Genomic DNA, 11,183 nt, shown 5'->3' with positions numbered 1-11,183 from the left:
TTCCCTGCAAACTCTTGGCCTCTATTTTCTCTGGAAGTCTGGTTCTCTGGTTTGGATAAAAACAGATGACCAATGTCTCCTGACTCGCTGCAGTCCATACAAGGTATGCCTATAAAATGGCACAGGCCACCAAATGTTCACTGTGAGGATGACACTACCTGGTAAAGACGGACGGCTTCCATATGAACTACTGATGAGAAATGCTCCAGAGTAGGTACGGACCAACCTTCTTTAGTGTTTGAGGCACTTTTCTGAATTTCTTGGGATAAAAACCATTTCCAGCAAGTTGCTAGTCTCATCTGGGTGTAAGGACAAGCCATATTTTTTCTGTAAACTTTCAACACAATTTCCTTGCAATGTCTGTACGTGGAATCGTCTCAGAAGTGTAACCAGGACGACTTTCATCATCACCATGGCGATGTACTTTCCTGCACAGCTACGGGGCCCAAAACCAAATGGCTGAAAATACCTGTAAGGAACCTATGAAAATGATCAGACAGTTAGCCAGAATCATGCAGTCTCTGTTTGATTCACCCTGAAACCACTGAACGGTCAGAACGTTGTTACAGGGTCCAAACCATACTGTTCCCTCACTGAGATGAGTGACTGTAACGCAAATAAGTTCTTTCCTTCATCCAATGTGATTCACTCCCTGTGATATATGCCCAGCTTGGACAGTCCTCACTGTGGCTTTTCACATAAATTTGCTGGGGTAAATCAATGCACATCATCTTGTTCCAGCCAATGTTAGCATACTTAACTAGGTCTGTGGGATGGCCACAGCTTTGCTACTCTTCTGCATGTCACCAAGGCAAAGATTGTTTTTTTGTGCAAAGATGTTGACTCCTGGCCTATTAGTGCCAAGCATACAAATATTTTTAGTTATGCAGAAAATTAATGGGGACAACATCTGACTGTCTTGTTACCATTTGTACTTACATAGTACCTGGCACATTGTAGGTGTTCAATAAGTTTTTGTTGACCAGCTGTCATAGCATGGGTTGCTCACATAGAAACAGAATGAATTAGAGAACTGGATTAATTAAGATCATGTTTCTACATCATACGCAAATGGAAAAAGAGGACAGTGAGGGAAATATCTGGAAAATTTTGGTTAGTAAACATCACTGCCTAAAATTTGACATAATGGAGACAGAATCTACAGTATATTTCAATGATAGAAAAAGCTGGAGCTCTTCTAATTACTGAATTCTATTTAGAATGGAACTAGTGTTCATGGGGCCGTTTGGTGAACCAAAGGCAGACTGTGAAACTAAATCTTTTGGTCTTGTTTGATTTCCATCTGAGGCACAACTGGATTTTCCTTTGCGGAGATGGTGCTAGAGCTGAATCTACGTGATTAAAAAGTGACAAGTTGAAATGGAAAAGCAGGTTGGTTGGGTTAAACAACATTTGCCTCACTGTAGCCAAATTAAGGGCCTGGATTTTTCACATTTTGACCCATTGTGTGGCCACCATGTGGATACTTCTCAGAGCTGGAGGCCCAGCATCCTTGGCTTGACGATGAATATGGTAGTCATGTTCTAAGCTAGGGGAAACATGTGCTTCTGGTGAGGTAATAGAGGGGAACAAGTAAATAGAATGAAATGTACATGGTGAAAACACAGAACCAGAGAGGATTTAACAGTTGACATTTTTAAGAGTGGCACGCTTGGTTTTAAGGAAGTGCTCTTACATTCTTTGCAAAGTTTTCAAGAGTAAATTCATTGGGCTTGGGGAAAAACTCGAGTCTATGCATTCTTCCAATATTCAGGATAATGTTAGTCCCCTTTTTCACTGGGTAGCCATCGATGACATCATCCTGTAAGGCTTTGCGCATGACCAAGTTCACAACAGGCTGGTACCGCATGCTCTCGTAGATAAAGTTTTCCACCACTTTTAATTTTTGCATATCATCAATCCTTATATCTCTTTCACCTGTGGGAACAGATAAATAGGACAAGGAGGTAATGATAGTTTCAATACGGGATGGGCATTAAAACTCCCATAGTTTCCACAGAATACTCAGCTCCTGGCTAAAACAACATTTTTTTTTTTTCATTCTAGAATTCTAATGCAAACCAACAACCTGGGCCAGATATGTCATTTGGTTCACAGCATGTTTTGTAAAAATTCAGATTTGAAGCCAATTACTATAAAACCTAGGAGATTTTGTGGAAAAGCCTGGATTTCTAAAAAAAATCAGAAAACCTGGTGACCCTGGACCTACATCCCTACATGGCAATGATGGGCTGAACTTGAGTAGCCAATGAGCCCTTTAGAGGGTATCCACCTGCCGTTTTATGTAGACCTACACAGTCTGCTTCAAACTTTATCTGCCTGGCCTCTGAGGTCTTTGAGTTTTGTCTCTTCCTCTAAATTCTAGGGGACATCCACTCCTTCTCTAGTCAAAGTGAGATGGTGAATTAAATCCCTTTCAATGAAATTTTCTCCTCTGGTTACCTCTGCGGTCATCTGCCTGGAACACATCACTGATAGTCCCTCCTTCCATCTCATCAAGAACAACCTTTTGTGGTAGAGTGGCAAGAACCTCTTTCCTTACCACAGCAAAATAGGTGCCTCAGCTAAACTACGGGGGTGCTGGGGATTGACTGGTCAGAGAGGCTTAGATTACTCCCAGAATTGGCAAAGCTTCAGAGCATCCTCGAATGGGTTACCACTTTTGCAGAGTCAAAATCAGCCCAGGGTCCTGAGGGATCTCTGTCTCCTGTACAACTGCACCATTCAGAAAAGGTCTCATTTGGTCAGAAAACTCTAACAGCCCTGCCGCTTGCATGCTGCTCTTTGTACACTCAAGGGTCTACTGCGGTACATTTATCTGGGGTGGGATGGTGGAAGGGAAGATGACAAAGAAGGTAACCAGAGGCATTCTCTAGGAAGTAATTACTATGTGTGTGTATCTAGAGGGAGCACGAACACATGTACAACTGGTTCAGCTATTTTCCATCTTTGCAGAGGTTTGTTGAAGTGTCGGGGGACATCATGGGGCAAACACTTTTCATCTCTCAAGGAAATTGTATTAAAGGCTCATGGTTTCAAGAGCAATTTTCCCCTTGTTGCCTGAACTCCATCATTCTATGGCTCTCTCTTCACTCCACTGGGCTTGCTTGTTAAGTTCTCTTTCTCCTGCCAGCCTGTGAGCCCACAAGTCTAGGAATAGCTCTGGCTTATTCACTGATGTGCCCCTGCACCTGACCCAGAACTCAGAACCTGACAGGGGGCACATGAGAAACCATTCTAGAATTTGGGGCTTGAATGTCATTCTGGCTTCCTGTGATCTATTTTCCCAGGCAATTTCCCACCTACAGCAACTCCTCTGTAGAACCATTCTCTCACATATTTAACCCTTTTATGAAAACCCTTACTGTCAACTATTTCAAGTAGCACTCCAATGGTGCCTCTAAAAAGATGGTGCCTCTCTACAACCAAATAAGTCATTTCACAGGGATTTATAAGGTCAAGAGAGAAAAGTCTGTATCATTACTGATGTCTCTTCACATGTCAGAAATGTGCTCCTGAAAAGATTATCTATGTGGGGGCCCCTGGGTGGCTTAGTCAGTTAAGCTTCTGACTCTTGATTTCAGCTCAGGTCGTGATCTCAGGGCTGTGAGATCAAGCCCTTCATCAGAGCATTCTCGAATGGATTACCACTTTTGCAGAATCAAAATCAGCCCAGGGTCCTGAGCAGCTCTGTTTCTCTCTCCCTCTCCCTCTGCCCCTTCCCACCAACCCACCCAACCCATGCACATGATACTGGTGCTCACTCTCTCTCTCTCTTAAAAAAAAAATTATCCATGTGAAGGACATTCCAAATAAGGAATTCTGGTTTTTTTCCCCAGAAAGCAATTCTGATTTCTTCCTAATGTGACAGTGTTCGTATGGAAGGGGGCAGCAGCGTCAGCAGCAGTGGGCAGAATGATGCTTAGGCAAAGCCAGAGCAGGGAAAACATTGTGTCAGGAAGAGCTGAGCAGGGACCTGGTGGAGGAGGAGAGGGCAGGGGGAAAAAGGGTCCAGCATCACTGGATTTGGGGGGAGAGGGAAACTGATCACTCTCCTGCCTTTGCTGTCATCCTCCCCTTGTCCTTCTGCCACTGGCTGGAAGTTCATTTGTGGACAGACTACTTGAAACCCAGAAACACTGCTGTAGATGATAGCCGGTTCTCTGGGTGGACCCACAAAAGCATTTGGCCCCATAAGGTAGGCAGAACATTTATGTGCACATTAAGAAAGACCTTAAAGAATACACGGCAAAGTATTAACAGTGGTTCCCTCTGGGAAATGCAAATGAGGCTGGTGAGGAGAGTGGAAGGGGTCAGGGAATGTCACTTTTGGCTTTATACATCTTTGTGTTATTTAATTTCCTTTCAGTAAGCATACATTGTTTTTATAATGAAAAAAAACCCCACAGAACAGAACTAACTTTGCAACCTATCTGGCATAACCAAGTGTGGCAAAATGACTACCTTTATTGTTTTCTGGGTGGATTATAATAAAGATTTTGTTTGAAATCAGATTCTTAGGACATAAAAAGCTGACACTCAGAAGGAATTGTTTTCTAAGTTCTATTATTGATCAGTTCTTACCAATAACAGTCTGGATCTCCTTCATTATTGCCTCTTCAACCTTAGGGTGCTTTGCAATGAGAAATAGCATAAAGAACACAGAGACAGACATGGTGTCTGGTGCTGCGATCAGCATTTCCAATATGCACTGGTTCACATTCTCTTTTGTCAGGTCACCACGTTTCTGAACAATTGGGAGAAGGGCGAAAAATTGGAAAAGTGAATCAAAGCTTCCAAAAAGGAGGGAAAGGGACAGTCGGGATCAAAAACATCAATGAAATGAAGTCATAAATATTACACCTCTGTAATCGACTTTGGACATTTTTCATAATAGTCTTCAGCTGAAAGGGGAAAAATTTAACCAATTATATATGTATTTACTGTCTCTGGGCTCCCCCATTTTCGTATTTTGTATTGTGCAGACACAGTAGTTTCAATCTTAAAAGGTCAGTCTTACCAGAACGTCTAATGAGTGGGCTCTGTGGGGTGCCATTGTAGAAGTACTAGAGCAGATACTTAAAAGCAGAAGTATGCAACAATTACAAGAGGGGATCTTTACACAACCTGACACAGTCAAGTACACATACCGCGTGGGAATTATGGTTAACCCAGGTCAGTACCTCGGCAAAAATTAACTCGGTGGCAAAATCCATATGGTCTTCCAGTTTCTCTGCTGTGGAAATCCTGTGTCTTTTCTCTTCTATCAGAATTTCCATGGCATCTTTCAAATCCTTGCTAAAAAAAATTTTTTTTAAAAGTGAAAATATAATCTATCTGTAGTCAGTTAAGACATCTAGAAAAACAAACTCATTAGCCGCATTTGTTTAAGTAAAATTATCTGCTCTAATTGAGGTCTTCAGCACTCACAAATAACTGAATTTAAACTTAATTCTTCCCAAAGATCCTTAAATTATGTATTCATTACACTTCATGTTAAGGAACCAAATTTAGCTAAGATTTCTAGGTACTGGTAGCGAAATGAAGGCTGTAACCTCTAGTTAAGGGTTAAAAGCTGGTACCAAAATGGTAAATCCAATTGTGTTTTCTGATTTTCGATATGTCTGGTACAGTGCCTAAATTGAAAAATAAAACCAAAAACTAGTGAAGGTATTTATTGGGGGCATGTTTGCTCCAGGCACCTTCACTTCCTTTTGACTCATAACCACCTAGCCCATTTCTATTTGCTCAACTCTGGAAAAAATTGAGTTTGAGATTTCCTATTCTAGAACCTGAACACAAAGGATCAAGTAATCCTCTTGATATTTATTCTCATACCTTGCAGTTTCTGCCACATAGTAAACATGAAGTAGATACTTATTGACTGACTAGCCGCACGAGTATGTAGTATATGCATTTTGACAGTGTGGTAGAGGGAAGAGCATCTCGAAAAAAGAGTCAGGTTCTAGTTCAGATTGTTCTCTACATAACCTACTCTACGTCTCTTAAATCTCTTTTAAAGTGAAGGGCTCAGACTTAACAGACAATAAGTCCATCTTAAGATCTAGATTCTGCTATTCTTGCCTTTGTCTTAAAGTGTATGCATTCACGTGTAAGTGTATTGTTCCCCAATCTCAGGGAATGGTGTTCTGCATTACATTAAATGCATAATAAGTCTTTCTTTCAAATTTTTGTTGACATGGTCACCTCTATGCCCTGTTGATGATGTTGACATAAATAGCCTCTGTGTTTACTCCAGCTGGGCAAGAAAATTAAGGGAAGATTCTTTAAGATTCATCCCACTTTTTGAAGTTTCTTTTGGGCATCTCAAGGAAGGGGTTTAAACATTTGAAGAGGTATTCTTCAGGCTAGTGGAGTAATTGTGTCATTCAAAATGAGGATGCCATCTATTGCGTATCTCTGTAAGTGTGCCCATAAATACATACATACCTCCAGAAATACACGAAGGATATATTCACATTCATTCATTCATTCATTCATTCATCTACCAGTCCATTTATTCAGCAAATATTTGTTGAAACTCTTACATACAAGGGACTGATATTCACTCAGTTGGTGGGCTGTGAATGCTCATAGCATTCCTACCTGAGCAATGGCCCCTAAATGCCCTAAGACTATAAATTCATGGAGAATTCCTTGATGGAACTGCAACCACTTCTGAACATCTTCTTCCCTGGGCAGAATTGGGGGCCTGTGAATGCCTGTTGGGATCCTTCTTACTCAGATTAGAAGCTGGTCCTACATAAATATATGCATCTGAATTTATACACCTTTAAAAACTGGGAGAATTGAATTCAGTGACAGTTTTCAGGGAATAGGAAATCTCTGACTTACAAACATGTATTGTAAGAATATATCTGTGAGTCTGTGGTTTGGAACTCTGAGCGTATTTTGCACCCAAACAAGGTTGTCTCAGTTATCAGTCCAGGCCACAAACACCTATTTAAGGTATTCTGTGGCTAAAAAGCCTTAAACTTGCCAGAATAAAAAGTAGAAAACAATACTGCTGTAATATTGGTTATTAAGACAGGCAGAAGTATAAAATTGAATAAATAGGGATGGGAGTAGATGTCCCAGAATCCTGTCCATCAGTATATTTCTCAAAAGTATTGGTGTGACAGAGAAAGACAACTAGTATATGATCTCATTTATATGTGGAATCTTAAAACAAAACAAAACAAAAAACCTCTAGCTCGTAGATAGAGAACAGATTGGTGGCTGCCAGAGGTGGGGGGGGGGCAGCGGGTAAGAGTAGGCAAAATGGCTGAAGGGAGTCAAAAGGTACAAACTTCTAGTTATAAAATAAATAAACCGTGGAGACATGATGTACAACATGGCGACTATAGTTAACAATACCATATTGCAGATTTAAAAGTTGCTAAGAGAATAGATCTTAAAAGTTTTCATAACAAGAAAAAAGTTTTGTAACTAGATATGACGGTGATCATTTCACAATATATACAAATACTGAGTCATGATGTTGTTTGTATACCTGAAAGTAATATACTGTTTTATGTCAATTATACCTCAATTTAAAAAAAAAATGGCATTATTGCAATGGGCATGGATGGGAGAGGAAATTCAAAGATTTCTCTAGGTCTTTACTGCTCTAGGACATAGGAGATATGGATTAATGTACTAACCATTGGTAAATATTATATAGAGAGGGAATGTCACAGAGCTAATTTCTACAGAAACCTAAGAGAAACCATAATATAGTTTCATGCAATAAATTTTAATGGGCTTGCTGGCCAAAACCAAAGCTAAACAAATGACCAGAAACTATAAAATGAGCCCCTTCAGACCACTGCCAAATTTGAACATAAGGAAGAGATGAATCCTTTATCTCATCGATTCAAGTCACAATAAGCTCTGGTGGAAACTCAATGAAATGTATAAAGACCCAAGTGTCCAGATCACTTACCTAATACTCACCAACCACATGAGAATATATAAGCAACATCAAGTTGGTTTCCTTGTGAAGACTAACATTATTAAATTTCAAAATACACAAACAGGATAAAGTTAGGTCTTCAGACAAGTTTGGAAAGTTTTAGAGATGGAGAATTTAAGATCATCAGGGACATCTGGGAGAAGATATGAACAGAGGGAAGGAGGAAACTAATATCTTTAGTGTCTTCTATGTGCCGTCCTCTGTGTTAATTGCCCTACGTATAGGATCTCATTAATCTATACCTCTATTCTTGAAGGTAGATTATATTTTACTTTAAATAACTTCTCAAGGACATTTAGTTACTAAGCAGAAGAGACAAGATATAAACCAGGTCTGTCTGCCTCTAAATCCCATGGGCTTTTCACTGGTGGTTGGGGGGCAGCTACTTACATTCTAGAAACCTTTTTTTAGCCTGTAGACCGTTGGGCATTTGTCCAATTTTTGTCTAGACTCATCTATAACCAATGCAAAGCCATTTAATGACAGTTTCAGGATCCCCCAAAGACTAATATATATGACTAAAAAAAAAGGAAATCACACATTTTATTGAAGTCCGGTATATTCATCGTGAAAAAATTCTTTTGAGACTGCTGTTAATTCCTACAAGTTGAATTATGTTAAATTCATTCAGAAGCAACACAACTATAAAATGATTTTGTGTTTCCATTTTCCAGATATGAAAAGAGAATTTTTACAGGTAATAATGATAGGTTCAACCAACCCTTCTCTTCAACTCAAACTACACTGCAGTGTCCTAATTCCAGACATGGGGCTCGCAGACCATCCACTTGGCCCCTTGCTGAAAAGCTGCCTGGGCCGAAGGCCTCCCTTACTCTTCAGTCTGGCCACCACGTGCAGCCAAATTGCTGTACAATGTTTCATCAGTGTCTTAATCCATAGCTCCCCTGTGGGTTCTGAAGAGCAGAAAGCTAGCTGAAGAGGCCAACAAGAGCAAAGACACAACCCAAAGTCAATCCAATCTCACTGATAAGTTTTCCAAACTTGTGTTACTTACACAGACTTTTCATACTTTTTGTATAGCCAAGAAATCTTAAAGAAGATGTCTGGTTTGAGAAGGAGAGCTTGCCATGCATCAAAATAACCCTGGATTTTAACCACGATGGCACTTTCTGAAAAAACAAAACAAACAAAAGAGCAGAGTAGTTGAGCCAAAATGTGAGCCCAAGAAGGGTACTCTGAGAAGAGCCCCTGTATAGAGTCTCTTACCAGCCTGGGCTTCAGTGGGTGTTGTAGCCATATGAATGCCACTAGACAAATCAACATTAATTTATTCTGCTTGACATCTAAATCAACCAAGTTAACCAGAGATTTACTGCTTTTCAAGTTTGTGTTAAAGACACAGCCTAGAATCTCACATACCCCTCTTTGACTTGAGTGTCCAACTCAGTCCTGTTTTTTTGGACAATGGGAAATAAGAGGGACACCAGAATTATGGCTGTTATCGGCCTCAATGCTGGCACCTGGGAGGGCAGAAAGCCATGCCACTTTCCTGGTTACATTTTGGTCCAGAGTATAGAATTCATCTTAGTATCCCTAATGCCTTGTCCTGAGCCTCATGCATAGTCAGCTCCTAATGAATGTCCTTTAATTAAATTGCATGTTTGGGGAAAGAAAACCTCTATTTTTTTCACATTGTACAAAAAGAGAGGGAATAGGCATTTCTTTTCAACTGCTAAATACCAGTCACCATGCAAAGAGCTTTACAAAAGAGACCTCATTTAATCCTTACAATCTTGCTAGGGGGTTGATAGAGTGTCATCACTTTTTCAGATGAAGAAACTGCAGTTCATAGAAACTGGGAAGCTTGCCTAACACCACCATACAGCCAGTGTGGCAGGCAGGCTCTTGGGCTGGAGCCCAGTTCTATCTGACCTCAGAGCAATGTTCTTTCCTCTTGTTGCACTGACTCCCTCAAGCAAATCGAGAGTTTAACCAGGACCGGGTGTGGAGAAGGGGGATCTACATAACTCTGCCTGGGGTTTTACAGGTTCTTAGCATCACAGCCTGTATCCCTAAATTAACAGAGAGATTTACAATTCCATTTACTTCATCCTTCCCAAGAACCAAGGCCAGCACGGAACCATGAAGCAGGGACTCGTAAAATACAGACTTGCCTGACCTTCGGAGAGCTGCATGTAGGACAGGCCAGCTGGGATTAAGAGTTCCTGTCTGAAGGGGATGGGGCAAGGGGTGTGACTTAAAATACGCAGAGTTGAATGGGGCTCCCATCCAAATGGCAGTCAGATGAGGTTTCTATGTCTCTTGTAGGAAGTAAGTAAAGAGCAGGGGACAAGAGGTAAGCAGAGCTGGAGAGGAGGAAAGGAGGGCTTATAGCTTATCTGTTCTTCCGAATGTGGCCAATGAGGCAGCAGGTATTACAGCTTGCCTGCTTTGGGCCAGTGTTAAAATGAGGCCCTGTTCTCATGCCTGAAATGTCCTTCCCTCAGACCTGGATGTTGCTTCTGGTCTCACTTCATTTAGGCTGATGTCCAGGTGTCCTCCCTGCACAGGCCTTTCCTGACAACATTGTCTGGGATAGCCACACCCACTCCCCCCTGTGGCACCTTCTTCTTCACTTTCTATCCCCTTGACCTGCTTCATTTATTCTTCAGGGCACTTAGTATTGCCTGATGTATTATTAGATATTTACTTGTTTGCTGCTTATATTGCCACTGGGATGTGACCTCTTTGAAGGCAAGGACTTTATCTGTCTTGTTCACTGCTGGATCCCCAGAACCTAGAACAGTGCCTTGCATAAAGTAGGCAATTAGCAAATATTTTTTGAATGAATGCATGAGTCAGTGAACATGCTAGAATTCAGGGAAAATTACATTAAGCTGGACAAAAGCAGCACGGAATTAACCCAACTGATTAATGTTTATTTTTTGAAGGTGATAGAGTTGCATGTATGTGTTGTAATATTTGTTTCTGTAGTATAGTGAAGGGAGTAGCTTTTTGTGTTGGACATTTTTGCCAGAGTTGTTATAATGCTAAATGACAAACTATATGTAAAGCAACTTTTTTTTATAGTAGATACTAAATTAATGGTAGCTATTTTCATCATTTCCAGCAGTAGCAGCACCAGCACCAGCACCATTATCATCGTATGGAAAAAGTTTTCGTGCTTAGTAGCTTTGAGGGAGGAGTGTATATGTATATTTATGTA

At 40.7% G+C, this 11,183-nt stretch overlaps 1 protein-coding gene across 1 annotated transcript in view; it reads right to left on the bottom strand.

Moving 5' to 3' along the window:
* Positions 1 to 203: 203 nt before the first annotated feature.
* LOC103676745 (aromatase) overlaps positions 204 to 11,183 on the bottom strand; it is a 35,115-nt gene continuing 24,135 nt past the window's right edge. Inside the window, exons 5-9 of the mRNA XM_008705965.1 lie at positions 9,012 to 9,126; positions 5,205 to 5,319; positions 4,606 to 4,768; positions 1,697 to 1,938; positions 204 to 480 (exon numbers count right to left, since the gene is read on the bottom strand). Of these exons, the coding sequence (XP_008704187.1) occupies positions 232 to 480; positions 1,697 to 1,938; positions 4,606 to 4,768; positions 5,205 to 5,319; positions 9,012 to 9,126 (884 nt within the window). The 3' untranslated portion in view covers positions 204 to 231. The remainder of the gene's footprint in view (positions 481 to 1,696; positions 1,939 to 4,605; positions 4,769 to 5,204; positions 5,320 to 9,011; positions 9,127 to 11,183) is intronic.

Source organism: Ursus maritimus, unplaced genomic scaffold (assembly GCF_017311325.1).
Source record: "Ursus maritimus isolate PB19 unplaced genomic scaffold, ASM1731132v1 scaffold_35, whole genome shotgun sequence".
Taxonomy (NCBI): domain Eukaryota; kingdom Metazoa; phylum Chordata; class Mammalia; order Carnivora; family Ursidae; genus Ursus; species Ursus maritimus.
This window is presented reverse-complemented; position numbering and strand designations above follow the sequence as displayed.